This window comes from Neurospora crassa, linkage group V (assembly GCF_000182925.2).
Source record: "Neurospora crassa OR74A linkage group V, whole genome shotgun sequence".
NCBI lineage: Eukaryota > Fungi > Ascomycota > Sordariomycetes > Sordariales > Sordariaceae > Neurospora > Neurospora crassa.
This window is the reverse complement of record NC_026505.1, coordinates 3,630,462-3,651,477: the sequence shown is the minus strand read 5'-3', so window position 1 is coordinate 3,651,477 and position 21,016 is coordinate 3,630,462. Positions and strand designations below refer to the sequence as shown.

At 52.2% G+C, this 21,016-nt stretch overlaps 6 protein-coding genes across 8 annotated transcripts; 5 read left to right on the top strand and 1 right to left on the bottom strand.

Moving 5' to 3' along the window:
* Positions 1-194: 194 nt before the first annotated feature.
* gst-3 (glutathione S-transferase-3) lies at positions 195-1,280 on the top strand. Of its 3 annotated transcripts, none has more exons than XM_011396207.1 (4): positions 250-330; positions 437-515; positions 586-743; positions 845-1,280. In XM_011396207.1, the coding sequence occupies exons 2-4, from the start codon at positions 481-483 to the stop codon at positions 1,096-1,098; spliced, it is 447 nt and encodes a 148-aa protein (XP_011394509.1). In that variant the 5' UTR covers positions 250-330; positions 437-480; the 3' UTR covers positions 1,099-1,280. The 3 variants fall into 3 exon arrangements, with proteins under 3 accessions (XP_011394508.1, XP_011394509.1, XP_011394507.1); XM_011396205.1 differs by having other exon boundaries at positions 250-334; XM_011396206.1 differs by having other exon boundaries at positions 195-515.
* NCU01319 (hypothetical protein) lies at positions 1,130-4,404 on the bottom strand. Its single transcript, XM_956312.2, has 5 exons — positions 3,512-4,404; positions 3,367-3,447; positions 2,971-3,309; positions 2,165-2,897; positions 1,130-2,073 (listed from the first exon to the last, which is right to left on the bottom strand). Exons 1-5 carry the CDS (start codon positions 3,675-3,677, stop codon positions 1,488-1,490), a joined length of 1,905 nt encoding a protein of 634 aa, XP_961405.2. The 5' UTR covers positions 3,678-4,404; the 3' UTR covers positions 1,130-1,487.
* A 417-nt stretch (positions 4,405-4,821) lies between these two features.
* NCU01318 (protein transporter sec-23) lies at positions 4,822-8,248 on the top strand. The gene is made up of 6 exons (XM_956311.3): positions 4,822-5,138; positions 5,299-5,594; positions 5,661-5,791; positions 5,848-6,622; positions 6,685-7,782; positions 7,847-8,248. Exons 2-6 carry the CDS (start codon positions 5,502-5,504, stop codon positions 8,075-8,077), a joined length of 2,328 nt encoding a protein of 775 aa, XP_961404.3. The 5' UTR covers positions 4,822-5,138; positions 5,299-5,501; the 3' UTR covers positions 8,078-8,248.
* A 294-nt stretch (positions 8,249-8,542) lies between these two features.
* Positions 8,543-10,520, top strand: NCU01317 (60S ribosomal protein L12). Its single transcript, XM_956310.3, has 5 exons — positions 8,543-8,654; positions 8,726-8,759; positions 8,865-8,985; positions 9,086-9,410; positions 9,514-10,520. Exons 1-5 carry the CDS (start codon positions 8,651-8,653, stop codon positions 9,525-9,527), a joined length of 498 nt encoding a protein of 165 aa, XP_961403.1. The 5' UTR covers positions 8,543-8,650; the 3' UTR covers positions 9,528-10,520.
* A 3,896-nt stretch (positions 10,521-14,416) lies between these two features.
* NCU16997 (hypothetical protein) lies at positions 14,417-15,013 on the top strand (the record flags this gene model as incomplete). The annotated part of the gene is made up of 2 exons (XM_011396532.1): positions 14,417-14,426; positions 14,655-15,013. The coding sequence occupies 2 exons, from the start codon at positions 14,417-14,419 to the stop codon at positions 15,011-15,013; spliced, it is 369 nt and encodes a 122-aa protein (XP_011394834.1).
* A 562-nt stretch (positions 15,014-15,575) lies between these two features.
* NCU01315 (UDP-N-acetylglucosaminyltransferase) lies at positions 15,576-20,612 on the top strand (the record flags this gene model as incomplete). Its single annotated transcript, XM_956308.2, has 2 exons — positions 15,576-19,838; positions 19,908-20,612. The coding sequence occupies 2 exons, from the start codon at positions 15,576-15,578 to the stop codon at positions 20,610-20,612; spliced, it is 4,968 nt and encodes a 1,655-aa protein (XP_961401.2).
* Positions 20,613-21,016: the final 404 nt, after the last annotated feature.

Sequence of the window (21,016 nt, the reverse complement as noted above, 5' to 3'; positions counted from 1 at the left end):
TCGGACAAGGAAACAAGTCACAACAGTCGGTCGGTCGGTCGGGGCAACAAACCTTCCATTTAACGGAATAGGTGCACAAATCGTACCGTGTCCTTTCTGCCACCGGGGTGATGCAGAGTCCGAGGTCACACATGATTGGCCAATGGCTAGCGTTGGCCGTTGGAAGCAGCTGGAAACTCCACAGATGACCTCTTCTTGATGAGGGTTCATCATAGCATACGGTTTGACTAATCAAGTTCGGTTGCTATGAGTGAACTCTCAATATAACTGGAGAGGAAAGAGGGTTGCAAATAGACTGAGAGAAACTATTTAAATATTCAGGAGACATACGTGAGTGAGTGATCTTTCCCTCCTTCCCTCCTTTCGTAGAGCATCATCTCGATTGATTTGTCAATCATAGAACACACTTGCCTTTGCTTACTCTCTTTTCCATCAGCTTCACAACTTTGACGAACCAACAACATCACACCACCAAGCAAAATGGCCATCACCTTGACTCTCCCCGACGAGTACGGGTAAGTTAACATCACCATTATTCTCCAAATTACTTCCCTTATAATCTCGTACTAACACATCCTCTACCAGCTACGTCCTCTTAGCCACCGTCTCCACCTTCTTCGCCAACAGCTTTCACTCCATCAACACTGGCAGGCAGCGCAAGGCCGCGGGCGTTAAGTATCCCCTCGCCTACGCCCCCCAGGAGGTAGCTGAGAAGGATCCCAAGGCTTTTGCCTTTAACTGCGGTATGTCCTCTTTACATCTCTCCCCTTCCTTTTCCTTTCCTTTAAACCTATGTACCCTTGTCAATGAAAGCTAACATTCAAATCCCTCCCCTTCGAAAAAGCCCAACGCGCCCACGCCAACTTCACCGAAAACCTTACCCCCGCCATCGGCGCCATGCTCATTGCGGGACTCAAGTACCCCGTGCTCGCCGGCGCCCTGGGCGGCCTGTGGAGCTTGACCAGGGTACTATACACCATTGGCTACACCAAGAAAGGACCGCAGGGCCGCACCAAGTTCGGCATCGCCAGCTCGTTGAGCTTGTTGGCGCTCAAGTTGATGGCGGCGTATACGGCTGTGCAAATTGCTTTCCATTAGTGCATTAATCGGAGCTGAGGCATAGGGGTGTGCGAGGTGGTAAGAAAGGAAAACGAGTGAGTGGCTTGAAGTAAATAAAACGGCAAGATAGATAAAAGTGAAATGATCAAATGACCAGGAAATTGCAATAGTAGTCAGTCAGCTATGTCGTGAACCATAATCAACCACTCAATTCACCATTGTAAGTGTCTGTGCGTCTCATTTGAAGGGTGTAATCTCTAATTAACAGAGCCATTATCGAGACCTCGGTCTTCATCAAGTGCTTCGTCAATGGAAATGCATAACCGAATAATAGGTGGTATGCCGTCACACCAAATGTACACCCATTGCTCGTCTCACCTAGTTTCTTCATGTTGATCACCATCCTTTCAACTGTCGTTACCATAATCTCAAGGCATCTCACTAACGTTTCGCCTCTCAGGCATCTCATGAACAACATGATGTGGCGGGAGCTCATAAGCCTGCTGATGTTGGTATCCAGCTGCATCGTACCCACGACCATCAGTGTATGGTGCCTCGCCGCCGCCGCCGCCAGCAGGATAAGGTTCGTAACCCCCCGGCTGCCATTTGACTTCCTGTACTTGTTGTGGTGATTGTTGTTGCTGTTGTTGTGGTTGTGGTTGTTGTTGTTCCTGCGGCGATTGTGGCTGCTGCTGCTGCTGGACTTGCTGCTCCTCGTTCTCCAACAGGCCCTTTTTCTTGGTACGTCTTCGAGCGAGGAAATAGCCCAGTGCAATTCCCGCGGCAATGGCTGCGACACCGCCTACTACGCCGCCGGCGATGGCTCCTGCATTGCTGCTACTCTTGCTCCCAGTGTTGCTAGAGGGGTCTTTCGAGCCTGAGGGAGATGGTGAGGAGGAGTTGGTGGGAGTCGAGGGCGAGGAGGCGTCGCTGTTGTCGGTGGCTTTGAAGTTTTGGTTGGCGAAGACGGACTCTAGTTGGCTGTTGGTGAAGCCGGATTCGGGTTTTCGGCCTCTGTTATTCGATGCAAGGTGGGACTGGTTAGTGATTATTCTAATTTGTTTGGGTGTTGGTCTTTTTTTGAAGGAAGTTGAAGGTTACTTACTTGTCGTTATAGTATGACTGAATCGCAGAGGCAGGCGAGTACGAGGTTTGGTTCGCTTTGTAAGTGTCTGTGATCTTTAAAGTAGCAAGATCAAACACCGCGATGCCTTGTGGGAATGGATCAGTAGTCGTGAAAACGCCCTTATACAATGTTATGGGCCCTTCTCTCGTAGTGTCGACGCCTCCGATTGTTATAATTTGACCACCGCCGACGGCGTTGCAGCTGAGGGAGTGTCTGGGATTCCGCGCTGTGTAGGGCGCTTTGGTCCAATAAAACCCAGGCAGGGTGAGCACGTAGGCATCGTCGAAGGGTACGGATGCGCCGCCCAAATGACCACCCCAGCCGGCGTAGATGAGAATCTCGTAGGTCTGGTTGTCCGATGCCACTCCTGCCATACAGTATTCCTGCCTTGGTGCGGGGGGAGTGCCTGATGTGCTTTGTTCGAACCAAGCTCTGCTGTCAATGTCGAAGATGCGTGCTGTGCCCAGGGAAACGCGCTTGTCGTCGTCGTTGTCTGTCTTCAATTTCGCGATGAGACCTCCCACGGAAACGAGGATGCCCTTTTTGCCAAAGTTGGGAACGTAAAGCATGCTTCCAAATTGCTCCGACCCCTGTGTGGAAGCAAGGTTAACGGTTTCGTTGGTGACCTTCTTCGATGCAAAGTCGTACGTAAGAAGGCTGCTCATCGGTGCCTCGGTGAGATCCGACGCATTGGTACCGAACCTCTCATAGCCTGTTGATCGAGGTCAGCTTCACGGATCTCCTACAAAGAAGTCTCCAAGGCCGCTGATAGTAAGCTTGCGTACCTCCGAGGAAGTAGCCAAAACCATTGCCACTGGCTGTTTTGCCTTTGTATGGTCTCGGCTGTTCCGTAAACGTCTTGTCTGCAGTGTTGTTCAGGTTTTGCCAGGTTCCGCCTCCTGTGCCATCTGGTTTGAATGACCATAGGCCTTGAGGCTGATCGGCGTTATCTCCAAAATTAGACTTGGTGCCGGCGAATCCCGTGTATAAGACACCATCCGTCTCATCTACCCAAAGCCCTCCGCCAGCGAGGTTGGCGGCACCGGGCGGTTTGGATGTTGAGTCGAACCGAACTGAATCACTTGTCCAGTCCTGGGACAAATCGATAGAAAGCAGGGAGTTCGCTACGGAAGAGTTAGGATATTCCATAGTTTCAAGAGTTAATGCGTGGAGAGTCTTACAGTATTGAAAGGTGATGTCAGTACCGCTGTAGTACGAGACCTCACCGCCGTCAATGTACACGCGCCCGTTTAAAACCGCGGCTTTGGTTCGATTAGCCAGATGGTCATGATGCACTGAGAAAAAGACAATGACGGCAATGCTCACACGATTGATAGCCTCTGCGCAGAAATGTCGAGGGACTGATAGCACCGTTAACCTGTCGTGGAAGGATGATTGATTCATCTGCCTTGGGTAGGGTGATAGTGCTACCCGCCTGGCAAATCCACGGCTGTATTACACAGCACAGAAGGGAAGTCGACCTCCTGACCATGATGACTGATTTCAGAGGGCAACAAGAGAGAGAAGAGAAGAATGGGAGAGGAGGAAGAAATTTCTGAGCAAAATGCTACGCGTGTCAGCTTTCTACCCACGAAAAGGGCTAGCTCCCCTGAAGCGCCATCGAGACATGGTGGTAGGTGATGATCCTATAGGATCCGACTGTAATTATAAACGAGGTCGGGAGAGGTGAGCCACGGTAATATCACCGTGGACTGTCAATGGTGCCTGTTGACTGCTACCTGGCGGCTGCTCGGCCCCTTTCGTATCTTAGCGTACCCAAGGGTTGCATCAAGTCAGCACTACAGTAGGAGATAAGGCTGATCCCTACTCGTCGAGTAACAAGTAAAAGTGAGCCTGCTCAGAACAGAGAGGGTGATCACCGGAGAGCGGGCGTTTGTGCGATGCAGCACAGCCGCGAGTTTACCATCTGCTGGCTTGACTGACTGAGCCTGCGAGCGAGCGAGTTGTTTGATTGAGTTCCCCCGCGACAGGCGGATTCTTCAGGATAACCCGACGGTAACACAAAAAGGTATTTTGGTCGTGCTCGACACAGTGGGCTGAAACAGGATGGGGCGAGCAGGGTACGGTTCTTGAAGAACACCAAATGCTGGCATGAGTGGTAGGATCGACACAAGACCGAGCATTAGGACAGAGATGCGAGCAGGCTAATCAGAGCTAGCCAAAACTCAACGGCCAGCCGGCCACAGGTCGGAATCATGACTGGAGCCCAAGGGTAACGGAATCAAAGCTTGACGTCTCCCGAGGCGTCGATGGTGAGGGCAAGCATACGATGCTGAATAGGTACCTATTCAATTTCCATGTCGAGATGTCGCGATTCGCCAATGTTGTTTTTCATTCATGATCCGACGCCGCGGGAACATCACTGCACCGGGAAAACACTTGGTACATCCGACAATTTCGTGCTGACGGAACAAAGGTTGCAACTTGCAGCTTGGAGATGCAGTTTACCACGGCGGCCGCGGTGGCACGGTGAGGTAAGTGGTGATTGGCGTCAGCTCGTCGGCTACGCACCAGCTGGCAAGCAGCCTCCCGTCGTCTGTCAGCAGAGCTGCCCCCTGCCTTTCGATGGAGGGGAACGAGGTACCTGTCCTTTTCAACAACTGGAGGGGAGCAAATGACAACAGAGCCGCAAATCAGAAATTGATACTATCGCCTGTTGCAGTCGGCTTCCATTGCAGTAGAAGCGATTGGGGTATTTCTGAACATTTTGATCCCATCACCTTGTCGCAAACGACTTGACCGATTGCAGAAGAGCAGCGCGTCGTTAACTCTGTGATCTTGCGCAGGGCTTCCTGGACGACAGTCAACACTTTAAAGTGGACCTTGAATTTTCAGGAGCGTCGAAAAAGAGGTTCTTCAGTTCAGTTGTTGCATCTTCCTGGCGACACACCACAACTGGGATCCCGTCCATACCTTATTGCCTCCCCCCGCGGTATGTACTCGCACGGAGCCCGCTTTTCCCCCTAGCTTCCACATCTAGCCTCAGGTCCCGCCTGCCGCAAGACAGCTGCTGTGGACTGTGTGGTGGACGGTGGATGTCTCGAGTGTCTCGTGCGTTCCAGGTCTCGGAGCTAATGACACCTTGCACGTAGCCGCCCGACGACGTTGCCCGTTGCCCGCCGCCCGCCCCGTACCTATCTCTGGAGCTACCACCGCGTAGACGACGGATCATCCACATTAATTCCCTTAATCTTCTAATCCAACAAACCGCCGACACCACCATCACCCCTCTCCAGCTGTTCCTCTCTATCCCCGACTGCGACCATCGACCGAGGACGCCGCCGCCGACATCAACATGGATTACGAAGCCCTCAAGGAGCAATGGGGCGAGGTCGAGGACCGTGATGGCGTTCGTCTGAGCTGGAATGTCTTCCCCAGCACCCGCATGGTCAGTTCCGCTCTTTCGCATACTTGCTACTTCGCGTCACCCCTTTATCGCTGACCCTTTCTTCAGGAAGCTTCGAGACTCGTCGTCCCCATCGGCGCCCTTTATACCCCTCTCAAGGAGAAGCCCGACACGCCTCTGCTGCAGTTCGACCCCGTCAGTTGCAAGCAGCCCTGCCGCTCCGTGTTAAACCCCTACTGGTGAGCCATCTTCGTCGCCCCGACTTGTCGCGCCCATTGCTGATACCCTCGCCCAGTCAAGTCGATGTGCGCGCCCGCCTGTGGATCTGCCCCTTCTGTCTCTCGAGGAATCCTCTCCCGCCACACTACAAGGACATCACCGCAAATGCGATTCCACCCGAGCTGCACCCTTCCAACACTACCATCGAGTACAGGCTCTCGCGGCCCGCCCCCGCCCCTCCGATCTTCCTCTATGTCGTCGATACGTGCCAGGAGGAGGACAGCTTGGCTGCTCTCAAGGAGTCGCTCATCATGAGCTTGAGCCTATTGCCCGAGCACGCCCTTGTCGGCCTGATTACATACGGCACCATGGCCCAGGTCCACGAGATTGGCTATACCGAGTGCCCTAAATCATATGTTTTCCGCGGTAACAAGGAGTACGCGGCCAAGCAGGTCCAGGAGATGCTTGGGCTCGTACAACCTGCCATGCGTCCGGGCATGCCTATGCAACAGCCTGGCAGGCCCTTCCCGGCCGGCCCTGCCTCAAGATTCTTGCTTCCGGTCTCTCAGGCCGAGTTCCAGTTGACCAAGGCCATTGAGCAGCTTCAGAAGGATCCCTGGCCTGTTGCCGGTAACCTCAGAGCCTTGCGCTGCACCGGTGTTGCGTTGTCCGTAGCTGTTGGCCTGCTCGAAACGTCGTTCCAGAATGCCGGTGGTCGCATTATGCTCTTTGCTGGTGGTCCGGCCACTGAGGGACCTGGCATGGTTGTTGGCCCCGAGCTGAGGGAACCGATCCGCTCCCATCACGATATCGACCGTGACAACATCAAGTATTACAAGAAGGCACTCAAGGTACGTTCATCTTCAAGTTGTGGTGCAGGAAACAGTCTGTGTCATGCTAACATTTATTATAGTTCTACGACAACCTCGCTAAGCGAACGGCGCACAACGGCCACACTATTGACATTTTTGCCGGCTGTCTTGATCAAGTTGGTCTACTTGAAATGAAGGGTCTGTGCAACTCGACGGGTGGCCACATGATTCTGACGGACAGCTTCACCTCATCCATGTTCAAGCAGTCATTCGTCCGCATTTTCGAAAAGGACGCGGATGACAATCTGCTCATGGGCTTCAATGCGGTTTTGGAAGTACTTACAACGAAGGAACTCAAGGTTACTGGGTTGATTGGTCATGCAGTCTCTCTCAACAAAAAATCGACGTCCGTCGGCGAAACCGAGTGCGGCATAGGTAACACTTGCACGTGGAAGATGTGCGGTATCGACCCCAGCTCCAGCTACGGTATCTACTTCGAAATCGCCAACCAAGGCGGCCCGTCCCAGAACATGCAGAGTCCCCAAAAGGGAATGATGCAGTTCTTGACTTATTACCAGCACTCGTCTGGCCACTTCCACCTTCGGGTGACCACCATTGCCCGAAACCTCAGCGGCCCCGCCGGAGACCCGGCCATCGCGCAGTCATTTGACCAGGAGGCAGCAGCCGTGCTTATGTCGCGTATCGCTGTTTTCAAGGCGGAGGTTGACGATGGGCCTGATGTGCTCCGGTGGGTTGACCGCATGCTCATCAGGCTCTGCGCCAGATTTGCCGATTACCGCAAGGACGACCCGTCATCGTTCCGCTTGGAAAAGAACTTCACGCTGTACCCACAGTTCATGTTCCACTTGCGTAGGAGTCAGTTCTTGCAAGTCTTTAACAACTCTCCCGATGAGACCGCATTCTATCGGCACGTTCTCAACCATGAGGATGTTAGTAACTCGCTCATCATGATTCAACCAACGCTCGACTCCTACACCTTCGACCAAGAAGGCGGTGTCCCCGTTCTGCTCGACTCTACCTCCATTCAGCCTACCCACATCCTCCTGCTCGATACCTTCTTCCACATTCTGATCTTCCATGGTGAGACGATTGCGGAATGGAGAAAGGCCGGCTACCAAGACCAAGAGGGATACGAGAACTTTGCTGCGCTTTTGGAGCAGCCCAAGGAAGATGCAAGGGTAAGTTGTCTCCTGTTCATCTCTGATCGAATTATGTTGGGGCTTTTTTTCTGACCGTGTACAGGATCTTATTACCGACCGTTTCCCTCTCCCTCGTTTCATTGTTTGCGACCAGGGCGGTTCCCAAGCTCGTTTCCTGCTTTCTAAGCTTAACCCTTCCACTACCCATACATCAGGTGCTGGCGCCTATGGCGGTGTTGGAGCTCAGAGCGCCCAGACTATCTTCACCGACGATGTTTCTCTCCAGACCTTCATGGAGCATCTCATGAAGCTTGCCGTGAGTGGAACCAACTAAATGTGAGGGCAGTGGACAGGCCGAGTGAGAGGCTGGAAGTGAGTGATGAAGTTAAATGCAAGCCCCGGAAACGGCGGACGACCTTTTTGGAATTGTCTAGCGTTAGTTTTATGTGGACTTATACGAGCACACAAATAGATCACATCATTAATATAAATCCAGTGTGCTGTGTTTGATGATCTCCAGGTCCATTTGGAGTTTTGCCACTGATGGGATGTCGTTGTGATCCTCTGGGCGGCAGACTGGAGGCCTTGGCCTTCTGTCTTCATCAGACTCAGGGGGTTTGTTTTGCCTAGTTTGGCAGGTGTTGGCAGGCGAACGTAGCGGTTGCAGCACAGCGCTAAGTAACGGACCATGAACCGGGCTAGATTGAGTTGTGGCTGAAAGCGGTTATTTTGTGGCTAGTGCCCCGCCAAAAGCACCAGCCACACACTGCCAAAATCTTAGGGCAGGCAGGTCCAGATCCCACAATTGGGATTTTTTCGATTTCGTTGTTGTCTTGGATCCTCGGTACGGTCTCCTCCTTCCCACGAACACCATCCAAGTGCATCTTGACAATCACCAGCCGTCACCATGCGTAAGTTATGGCCCTACTATTTGCCTGTCATCGACCGAGTACTCAAAACTGACAATATGCCCAATTTGCAGCTCCCAAGTTTGATCCTAATGAGGTGAAGGTTATGTAAGAACACACCCGACGATCCGTCGCTCGAGGCGACTCGATGCGACACGATACGCGCGACGAATGCGAATTATAAACATACTGACGGGCGGTTTCTGTGTGCAGCACCCTCCGGGCCACCGGTGGTGAGGTTGGTGCCTCGTCGGCTCTTGCCCCCAAGATCGGTCCTCTTGGTCTCTCCCCCAAGAAGGTCGGCGAAGATATCGCCAAGGCTACTGGTGACTGGGTACGAAATTCTGGCTCTCTATCCGACTTTACATGAACGACGCCATGAGCGAAACGAAGGGGGAATACAGTTCTGACAAAGCGATTTTCAACGAATACAGAAGGGTCTCCGCGTGACCGTCAAGCTCACCATCCAGAACCGTCAGGCGGCCGTCTCCGTCGTCCCTACCGCCTCCGCGCTCGTCATCCGTGCGCTCAAGGAGCCCCCCAGGGACCGCAAGAAGGAGAAGAACATCAAGCACAACAAGTCTGTTTCGTTTGATGAGATCGTCGAGATCGCCCGCACCATGCGCTTCAAGTCCTTCTCCAAGGAGCTTAAGGGCACCGTCCTCGAGGTCCTCGGTACCGCTTTCTCCGTCGGCTGCCAGGTTGACGGCAAGAGCCCCAAGGCCGTCCAGGAGGCTATCCACGCCGGCGAGATCGATGGTACGTTGCTCTCCCATTGCGCTTCATACGCTGCCATTATGGGCGCGTCTTGCGCTTGTCTCCCTTGGCTTCGGTCTTGAGCGCCCCTGCTGACTTGTTACAGTTCCCGAGGAGTAAATGTCGGCCAAAAAAGGTCAAATTGGGATTCTTGGCATGTGTTTAGGAGTTCAGGGCTTGCTTTACGATCAGGCCTGCCAAACGACGGCAAATCAAAGATCACCAAAGACGATTTGAAGGCCGAGCCGTCGTGTTCCTCGCCTCTTTGATGTGTGCACTTGTATACAGCCGTCCATTACGACACTTGGGCTTGGTATCTAGGTTTGCGAGACACTCGAGGAATAAGCGCAGCGCCGAACCCCTACTCATTGCCTCCATCCGTGCCCCCCTTTGATTTCATGTGTGATGTGTTTCTGCCTCCCCCACTGACTACGCAGTCCCTGAAGTTCACCCGAGTTTGACCTCTTCTCTATGGTCACTCCCGGTTTTTCTTTTTTCAATTCAGGAAGATTAAAGGTCCTATTACTCACCACGGGTTCCGTTGGCTATTGCTGTGGAAGATCGAGGTCCATCATTTAGGTCTACATCTCCCCTCTCGCCCTTTGTCGCCTTGTCGATCGATTCACTCCAGCCACGATGACTGCTTCAGCAAACGATTATGTCGAAACCGAGATAGCAAAATACAAATACAAGATTGTTTCGGAGAATTACGGTCCCAATGTATGTTGCTGTGACAATGAGATACGATCTTGCTGCGGTGGGAATGACGGTCGTACATCTATGATGATGGGCTGGGTTGATGTTATGGCCTCTGTTCAACATCAAGACTGCCACAGGAAGTGCTCGTCTTCGCGAGCTTCGGAACCATATCAGGGGATAGATAGCCATAGTCCATCCCCGTCTTCGTGCCGTCCCGTTGGGCCGCTGTGCACTTTAAGTCGGTTCTGTCGTCGATAAAGCGGCTCTCACCCCAACTGAACTTTGTTTCATGTCTATTTTGTCCAGCATCTATAGATCATGGCATGGCATCAACACTCTCAGAAGCTCTCTGTCGTCCTTTGAGCACCCTTTTTCACTCACTACCCGTAGTCTCCTTCTTACAAATCACTCCCGTTTGATCAATACGGAACAAGAAGTGATTGAGTGTTGATCTCGAAGCCAACAATTCCTCTGACAATTAGGAGTAGGTATGTTGAAGTTGAGTATTCCAATGCTTACACCATCGCACGCCCATGTAACTGTTTGCTGGCACTTCAACATCACTTTTTCATGAACACTACTCTCTTTTCGCAAACCACGATTCGTTTAATTCGATCCAAGGTTTACCCGGCCATTTCAGCTCAAGTGATTGCAACTGGTCAGACATCCATTAATCGGTTTGTCAATACCATTATCAAACGCTCTTATCAGCACAGACTTGTCAAACTGGGCTCAGCTCAATTTTTCCTTTTTTTTCAAAGTTACCTCTTATAAGGAGTTCTTCTCTCCATGTTGACCGCACCGCCAACCAACCACTTTCTTGATAGAGGTATCAAATTGGTTCGTCGTGGTGTCTACGGCACCAATTCGAAAAGTCCCAGACGCCGGCACCTAAATAGTAGGTATCTATGTACGTACGGGTTGATGAATGTGCATACGGTGAGGCGGGGGGGGCTATGCAATGCGAGCATATCTTAAGTAAGTACGGGTTGATGAATGTGCATACGGTGAGGCGGGGGGGGGGCTATGCAATGCGAGCATATCTTAAGTAAGCGATGTGATGCCATGTAGAGTTAGTTGCAAACGTGAGTTAGCTGCGCTCATCCGTTGTTTTGTTGCAGTCTATCTAGGACACGGCCGGCCAGGGAAGGTTTGGGTAGGTAGAGGTAGGTAATACGATATGGAAAAGGATCGGAAGAGTTAAAGATAGCTGTGGTTTTTGTTGATGTTGGACGCTCGTGATTTGTACTCTAGTTGCTTGGTTAATCGAAAGGAAGGAGAGAGGGAGGGAAGATAAAAAGACGGGTAGTAAAGGTGATAATTTGGAATGTGTGTGTCATTCAAACTTGGATGGATAGAGGATAGAGGCAGAGAGCTAGGTGAGGGTGGTAGTGAATGCATAACAGCGTGTGTTAACAACGGCAATTCCCGTCCAAAAGACAAGCACTGAGAGACGGTCTTGTGGATGTCATCATCACACAACTTTCATGAAGGCCTTCTTTTGAGGTCTGAAAATATCATCCGTATAAGTAGGTAGCCAAAGATCTGTCAATTTTTTTTATTTTTTTTTTTATTTTTTTTTTTTTTTTCCTTTGCTGACACAGAGGAATAGAATCTCTTGGTCTGTTTTATCCACGCTTCCTCTTTCGTACACTGTCTATGAACAAGACGTTTCGGTCTTCGTCCATATGAACCTCATATAATGTGGGTCGATATGTTTCGTTTTGGAACATTATCTCTTTTACTGCACCGCTGGTGAGAACATATAATCCAGATTCTCGAAATTTTGGGACATCAATGGCGACGGTAGGGTAAGTGGCTTAACCGTCCACTTGTCCTGATGTTTTCGATTGCCCGCTTTGCGGCTGTGTGATACCTACCTGTGAGAATCCGGATCACACATTGTGTGTGTGGATACACATATGTGTGCGCAGCAGCTTGTTTCCATATATGGGTAGTACTCGGTAGCGATGTATGTCGGCAGGTGAGTGTAGACATCGCCGTCCTATGCAGGTAAGATCAAGTTGGCGTGCCCTATCTACACTGCACTGCTTGGTGCTTGCTACTTTAGTACTGGTTACAGTACGAATTTTTTGATGGTACAGCATTTTGAATGGTCTCAAAGGTGTGCGGCACGTACTAATAGCTTCGGTGGTCCGCCCTGTATAACGAAACGTTCCTGAGAGGTGAGGCAGGAAGAAGTGCCCAAGCTTACCATGTTCCAAACAGGAAACAAGAAACTCGGAAAAGAGAAGCGAAGTACATGAAGAGCCCTGGACTGTCAACATGTGTTAAACATCTTCAAACGGCCAGCTCATCAGGCAACTTCGGATGAATCGTGGTGAAAGCGGCGATTGATCGATCGGAACCCGTTCAGCTGGTTCAGGGAAGTGCTCGTGAATTGAAAGTACCTGTCGATGTCAGCGATCCACCCGATTGAGGAGGTGATATGGCAGGTGGATTAGTTACTCGTCTAAATAAAATGGCGGCCGCAACGGGATACTTGCGAAGTTATCTCATGTCACAAGCTTCTCCGCCTGTGTAAAGATCCGACTTGGCTCTTCATCTGCGCCTCGTGTATATACTACGTGTGTGACATGTCGGTTGCGCGTCCGCTGAATAGGACCCTGGGCTCTTGGCCACCGTTGGCTGGCTGCAGCCCAGGACACCGCCGGGTCCGGGTTATGTGACCGGACCACCCTTTCTTGCCAAACCCACCAAGATCTGACCAGAAAGGTGGGGGGAGGAGGGGTATCATAAGGCCTGAGACAGCTAAGCTCGCCTTTTTGGTTGTTTGAACAGGATGATGTTTCTTTCGCGGCTGCTTATTCCCAAGGCATCTCATCGGAAGAAGCAGCGAAGCAGAAGCAAGTTTGGGTGCGGCGAAAGCAACTCAACTGACAATGGCGGTAATGGGAATAAGCAAGCATGACTCCCTCCAAGTCACCCGATAATGGGCAATGAAAAAGAGAAACGAATGTGATAAGACGTGCTGCACCATCTCGACCATGTTGACTTTTGTTCCCATGGCTCCATCCATTCAGCATATTCATTCAGGGCGCCATAGGGCGCCAAGGGGTAAGCTCATTTACACACTGCCGAGGTGCCGAGAAAGATCTAGCGTTGTGATGGAAGTGATGGGCTAGCCTGTCCAATGTCGATGACGGGGAGAAGGAAGAAGATGCAGGTTTCTGGGAGGATGTGAGAGCTTTGCCCGCTGCTTCGATCCTAACCTACCCCCTGTTCCCGGTCAGCATTGTGCTGATGACAATCAGAGGCAGGAGGGGTTGGGTAGCTTTGGAGGGGAGAGAGAAAAGACCCTTTTGGTCTCATCAAGGACCGATGTTCACGGCTTCACGCCCGTAGGGTTATTTGGGGTTGCTTCTGCTCATGTCGTGCTATGTAGTTGTACGAGAGCAAGAGAGATACATGCCTTTTCTTGTATCGCTCTGGGTAGTGGGCGCAGTTGCTGGGCGGGCGAGGCCACCGATGGAGAGGCAAATCAGATGGAGTGACAAGATGCAGAGTGCAACCCTGTTTCCCACCCCATGCTGCCTGTTGGAAGGCTGCATACGTCTCGCATGGCGCTCTATTGGTGACGGCTTTCCCGTTGCTGATGCTGAAATGATTGATGGTGGTGGTACAGGATGTGAAGGTGCTTCGACTCTGTCCGCGTGTACATACGTAGGTAGTGATGTCTGTGTGCCTTGTGCATTTATCGTCCTTGGTTACCTATCTATCAAGAATCGCGACCATTTAATACTTGCAGGACACCCGGCGATCTTCCTGTTAGTAGGTAGTATTTGAACTCGACGGTACCTATCATAGTAGAGGTAGTGTTGAGAGGAATACAGGCGTACATAACAGCCCGGTAGTACGCTCGGAGTGCTCATATGAATTGACATGTCGCAGTTACCGTTCCTGACCCGCTAATTACCACCTAGCGTCCCCCACGCCCTCTATGCAGTAGTCGCAGGTTCGTTCCCACCCAGGGGCGCTAAGTGGAAAGCGACAGGGGTGCAACAACAGGGCCCCCGGGCTGATACCATCCCAGGCGAGCCAGGCAGGAGGGTTCCGTGTGGTTCCGTCGGCAGGCCGCAGGTGCGAATGTGCACCGCCTGCCGGTGTCTTTTGGTGCCCCCTGCCTCTTGGTCGCTCTTGGTGCCTTTTGTTTCGGCTGCTTGACCTGGATCGAACATCAGTTGGCTCTTGCCGCGTACTAGGTATAAGGTAGGGCAGACACGGCACAAGGCACATGGACACCGGGCGTAGCATGTAGTCCTTCCAATCTTCCATTGTGGTGTAGTGTAATGCAGTGGAGTAAGTAGGTGGTGTAGGGGAACTCGTCCTTCTTACCAGCTCCGGTCGACATCTCAGCTCCGACTAGAACTTGCACCTTAACAACATTTCTTCTGCTGCAACAAACCTAAGCGATCTTCAAACCGCTTCCTCCTGCAATCGCCTCCACCCGGTCCTTTTCCAGTACTCGCTCCAAAGCAGCTGTACATTACATTGCAGGAAATTCGCTGTCTAACGGGTCGCAGTCAGTGTCGGCCGCAAGTGACCTGCAGTACAAGTCGACACACAGTAAACGCGCGTTAGACGTTCGGATTTCGGACCAGATTGCTCCACCTTCCGGCGCTACTTCTACATTCGAGTCCGGAGTCCCGCCGAGTTCGAGCCCCGTCCTCGCCGTCTCCATTTATACGTATCTTTGGACGTCGCCGCCGCCGTCAGACCTGATTTACATTTGTTCGCTCCCGCTCGCCGAAGGTCCCCGCACCCGCACCCATATCCGCACCGCACTCAGACCGTCAATTCGCGTTAAGAACCTCACGCTTTACTCGGCGCTATCCTTGTCTGTATCTCTCGGCCTCTACTACGAGCGTGCAAGGCGCTGGAACTGACAATCGGGGTTGGTTGATTGGCCAAGATTGCTGGTTATTTGGCCATCACGGATCATCACAGAATTTTGCTTCAAACCCCCAAACGTGCGGGGCCGTTCTTGACAGGAGTTTTGACAAGCGAAAAGTTGAGGAGAAGGAAGACAGGACTTGGGGCCAAACGGAACAGGAACTCCCATCTCAGTATCACCACGAGCATCAGATGATAACGGGTCTTGCGCCTGGTCCGACGGATTCGTTGACGTTCGAGTGCTGGATGGCCGCTCGTTAAATCCCCATCACCAACATTATCAGGATGCGCTGACCGGCGAGCAACCAAGTATTCGGCCTGATCCAACTCGACAGGCAAGCTCTTCGCCAGCTCAACTTCTCGTCACTCCTTTCTGATCTCGCGTGTTTTCCATGATTCGATCACCTGCTTAACCCGGAGTTCTATACCCATCCTTGGACTTGTTTTTTCGTTCTCCCATCTTCTTCGATATCGCGCTTGCAACTTACTTACCAATCCTGATCAGCTTTCGCAAAGGTTTACACGCGTTTGGTCTGGCCATTGCTAGATGATACAATGACACATCTGGTCCAGATGCACCATATGGTGCCGCCATCGTTCAACCATCGCGCCTCCTTTCAAGCACAACCTGGGCATGGCCATGGGCCCTCGCACGGACAAGACTACTTCACTTACCATCAGGGCTTTTCGCACTACCAAGAGGGGCATCAACCAGGCCACCAACAAAGCCACCAACCGCCGTCGAACCTCCATGACCATCATGTCAGCAACTTGAACGTGACACCCCGGTTGTTCCCTTCTCGCCGCACCCAGCCGGCCTTGCATCGCATCACGACCACCTTTCACCGACCCCACGGACCAGACCACAGCGCCGAACACTCACTTCGACGGAAAACTCCGAGAGGAACTATTGATAATGGTTACGATGGCTCACTGACACACCTGGCATCCGGGCCACCTCCCTTGAAGCAGATGGCCCTTCCGCGCCCATCAAGGCTCTTTCCCAGCACTGTCGATCAGGGGCTCTCTGGCTCATCTACGTCAAGCAATCTTCAGCATTCCGTACCCGCCGGTTCTTGGCCGTATCCTGCCCCACTGACCTCAGGAAGCCTCGCTTCGGCTACCGAGACACTTTCGCTCAAGTCGGGCTCCGTGACACCGCTGGGCTGGGGAGCTGGTCCATCAAACGTGGGGCAAGGTTTTGGTGCAGCAGATTGTAACCTCCTTGCGCTGCCCATCCCCCAGTTTGGTCATCATACCGTGTCCAATCTGCAACCACTTCTGGGGCCTGGCTATCACGCCCAGTCCATGACTCCAGGAGTGTACAGTCCCGCGGCGCTCTCACAACCTGCGGTGCACAGAGAAGGTGTCTATCCTGACTTTCGAAACTCATTCAATCTAGGGAACCATTACACGCAAACAGGTGCGGTCGTTGACAGTGCTTTCGTTCCACCGAACTCGGCTATCCAGCAGTGTCTTCCTCAAGTCTATGGGCCGGGTCACGCACATTCGCTCAGGTTGCCATTCTCAGCCTACCCCCTTGACGATGGCTTCTCACGCTATGGTCAGGCACATTTCACGCCACATGCCACATATGTCGGCGGTAACAATCAGTATATGAACTCAAAACCAGGCGGGAGTCTTCAACAAGGCATGGGGGAGCCCTCGTCGCCAGTTCACTTCAAAGATCGGGCATTACATTTAGCCCACAAGACATATAACGATCTAGTCCTGTATTTGAATCATCTACATCGTTGCGAACCGACTAAGCCTGGAAGTGGGCATCGGATTGCCTATCCAAGACCGCCCAGGACACTTACTTTTTCTATTTCCCAATTCTCCGCCCCTTCCACGCGTCCAGGCGCAACCGATGGCCACCCCCAGCACTCGAACCAAAATGACGCTGCCTCACGGCCTTTGAGTTATACGTCCGGCCACTCTAATCTTCACTCACTTTATCTTGAGAACGTCAACAGCCATCTAAAGCCTGGCTCACAAGGGCACTATTATCAGGCCAAGCTGCCTAAGCGTTCATTTGAGCTCAACTCGCCCATTGGTGCAGCAAAGACTGCCTTGGATGTGTTGTCAAACCTGTGTGAGCAGAGTGGGTGGAAGTGGGTGGATGGTATGTTGCTTGGTGGGTGCCTTCATTACGCTCTCGAGCGTTACGATCAGGCACTAGAGTGGTTTAGACGGGTGCTCAGCATTGACGAAAGCCATGTTGAAGCCATTTCCCACATGGCAGCAACACTTTACTCCATGAACAGACCTGATGAAGCCGAGCACCACTGGATGCAAGCCGTGAAGAAACGACCGAGCTATTTGGAGGCGGTGGAGAGCTTGGTGAATATGCTAATCTATAGGCATAAGAGTCCAGAAGCGGTCAAGGTGATCGACTTCGTTCAGCGCTCTTTGAGGATGTCCAGTCCTGGTTCAGCGCATGATCAAGTCAGTGACACTGGGAGCGAAACAGACACAACATCGACGGCAACCATCAGAGAACCTAGCCCTGACCCGTTTCTGCATGATGGGGATAAAACCGATAGCCCCGAAACATTCTTTGCCTTCACTGCGGAGAACAGCAGGCAACCGGGCTTTGGTTCGAGTGGTTATGCTATTCCTGGGAGCGAGAATGGGCGGATGATCAGCATTATCCATGCCAAAGGGAACATCCTCTACTCTCTGAAGAACATAGATGGCGCATCCAAAGCTTTCGAGGAGGCTGTTTTAGTTAGTGCCGGAAGACAGGTCAAGGGACTCCAGTCACTCATCCGCCTGATACAGAGTGTCCTCAACCCAGGGAATGGCGGGATGGTATCGCTGCAGAATCCGACGAGAAAGAATCTATCTGCACCGCTATTGCTCCCTCCTGAGAGAGCAAAACACACCGCTAAGCTCGTTTTTGCGGCTAGCGGTGGGCATCTCCCTGGGCTTCAATACGTTGTATCGAGTAGTCAGAGGAGGTCGGCCGTATCAACGACAAGCAACGCTCTGCTTTCACTGGCCAAAATCTTGCAAGATGCCATGTCCAATGGAGGTTCTGGTACAGGCGTCCCACAGCAATCACCCAGTGTTGGTGATATTCTGGCCCTTTACTACTTGTCTCTTTCTCTCCAGGAAAGTCCATCCACAGCTAATAACGTGGGGATTCTTCTTGCGAGCGTCCAACTCACGGCATCACAACAGGTGTCTGTCCCAGATGCCTCTGTGGCGGCACCGATTCCTGGAATTGTACCTGGGAGTGGGCTTGCTTTAGCGCTGGCTTATTACCAGTACGGGCTCACGTTGGATCCGAAGCATGTACATCTTCATACGAACCTGGGCAGTCTCCTTAAGGATATCGGCCAACTCGATCTAGCCATCTCCATGTACGAGAAGGCAGTGGCTTGTGATGGCACTTTTGACATTGCCTTAACAAATCTTGCAAATGCGGTCAAGGATAGGGGTCGCACTAACGACGCCATCATCTACTACAAGCGGGCCGTAACCTCTAACCCGGATTTCGCTGAAGCAGTCTGTGGACTTTCTACTGCTCTCAACTCGGTGTGTGACTGGCGGGGCCGTGGCGGAGTCCTGCTTGCCAATGGCAGGTACGATCGGTGGCATGTTGGTGAAGATGGAATGCTAGAAGACGTAACGAAACAGGGTAGGGGAAGCGGCCTCATGCAGCGCGTGGTTGACATTGTTGCCCAGCAGCTGAGGGAAGCGTCTGCCTGGGGTTGCGGTGTCTTGCAAGAACAATCCGCTATGCAGTTGATGGCTTATCTCAAGACTGCCAAGGCTGCCATCGCTGATGGTACACTGGACCTGGATGCGGAGTTGCGGAAATGGTCTGGTAAACCATGGGAAGGTTCCCGGGTGTTACGGCTGATCGAACGAGCTACAAAAGCTACCGTGCGGCGTTGGTATCGTGACAGGTACATCAACGGCCAAGAGTCGGCTTCTGGATACGCTCGGCCAAGGGTTCCCGGCACTCTCACGGTTCCAACCGCGCCAACAGTCCTACCATTCCACACCTTTACATGTCCTCTCACAGCCAAGGATGTCCGAATGATCTCTCAGAGGAATGCGCTTAGGATCTCGTGTTCCACCCTCAGATCTTCCTGGATCCCCGCCACGGTATATGAACCTCCGAAACCACCAAGTCCACAACTCAACATAGGCTATATATCTTCCGATTTCAACAACCATCCTTTGGCACACTTGATGCAATCTGTCTTTGGATTCCACGACAAGACACGGGTGAGGGCTTTCTGTTATGCGACTACGGCCAGCGATAAGTCGATTCACCGCCAACAAATCGAGCGCGAGGCACCAGTTTTCCAAGATGTGAGCACCTGGTCATCCGACCGGCTGGTACAGCAGATTGTTGCAGATGGAATTCATATCCTGGTGAATCTTAACGGCTATACCAGAGGTGCTCGCAACGAGGTCTTCGCAGCACGACCTGCACCGATCCAAATGGCCTTTATGGGATTTGCAGGGACACTGGGGGCTGAATGGTGCGACTATCTGCTCGCAGATACGACGTCAGTGCCACCATCAACATTGCGTCCACACCGTGACAACCTAAGTCTGGAGGATGTATTCCGCGATGAAGCTGATGCCGAGGCCGACGATTGGGTATACTCGGAGAATCTCATATATTGCAAGGACACATTCTTTTGCTGCGATCACAAACAGTCTGCCGATGGTTCGGATGAGAGAGGGATGACGTGGGAAGAGGAACAGAGGAGGCGATGGAATATGCGCAAGATGCTGTTTCCCAACCTCCCAGACGACAGGATCATCCTCGGTAACTTCAACCAACTCTACAAGGTACGTTTCCTCAATTTTTTTCAAGGAATTGCATGTGCAGCTCCGCTGACTAACGTCCTTGTACAACAGATCGATCCTACCACGTTTCGAACCTGGCTTCGCATACTAGCACATGTTCCCAAAGCTGTCTTGTGGCTTCTGCGGTTCCCCGAGCTCGGCGAAAACAACCTCCGCCGGACAGCAAAGCTCTGGGCAGGTGAGGAAGTTGCCAGCCGCATCATCTTTACCGACGTGGCTCCCAAGCAGCAGCACATCGCCCGTGCCCGCGTGTGCGACCTCTTCCTCGACACACCCGAGTGCAACGCACATACGACGGCCGCCGACGTCCTGTGGTCGAGTACACCGCTGCTGACCCTGCCACGGTATGAGTACAAGATGTGTTCGCGTATGGCGGCGTCGATTCTCAAGGGAGCGTTGCCGAAGAGCGAGGCGGGAAGACAGGCGGCTGAGGATCTGATTGCTGGCGATGATTATGAATACGAGAACAGGGCTATCAAGCTGGCGAATGGGTTGACGTACGAGTTGGTTGTGGATGGGTTTTCTATGCCAGGGTATAATGGTGCTGGTGGTGCTGGTGGTGGTCACGGCGGTTACAGAGCTAGTTACTATGGTAAACCGGTCGGAAGACTCGCCGAGCTGAGGAAATTGCTGTGGGAGAGCAAGTGGACTTGCGCGTTGTTTGATACGCGGAGATGGGTCAGGGACTTGGAGGATGCATATGAACAAGCGTGGCAGAGGTGGGTTGACGGCGTTGGTGGGGACATCTATCTTTGAGGGCTGGGTGAAGGGCCACTTATTGCCAGTTCCACTATCTTTTAGTAAGACTAGATTCTCACGTTTTCTTCTTTCTGCTTTTATCGTGGCTAGGCGGGAAATATCAAGTTAGATCTGACGGAGTGATGGGAGGAGGAAAGCCATTTGCGCAAAATTTGCGCAAATTTCAAATCAGGCGATTGCTTTCTCATTTTTTGGTGGCAAGGGAAGACACAGCGCGAGCTGGACTCTCTACGGACAAATGATTCAATGCTCAGTACAATGACAGTTTTTGACAGCCATAATCACGATGGATCTGTTGCCAATACAGTTAGCCGAGGATTTGGTTGGCTCCCCAGGTCGACTCTAACGAGTGTGTAACGGGCACGCTGCTCCTTTTCACATAACATTGTCTGCAGTCTCTT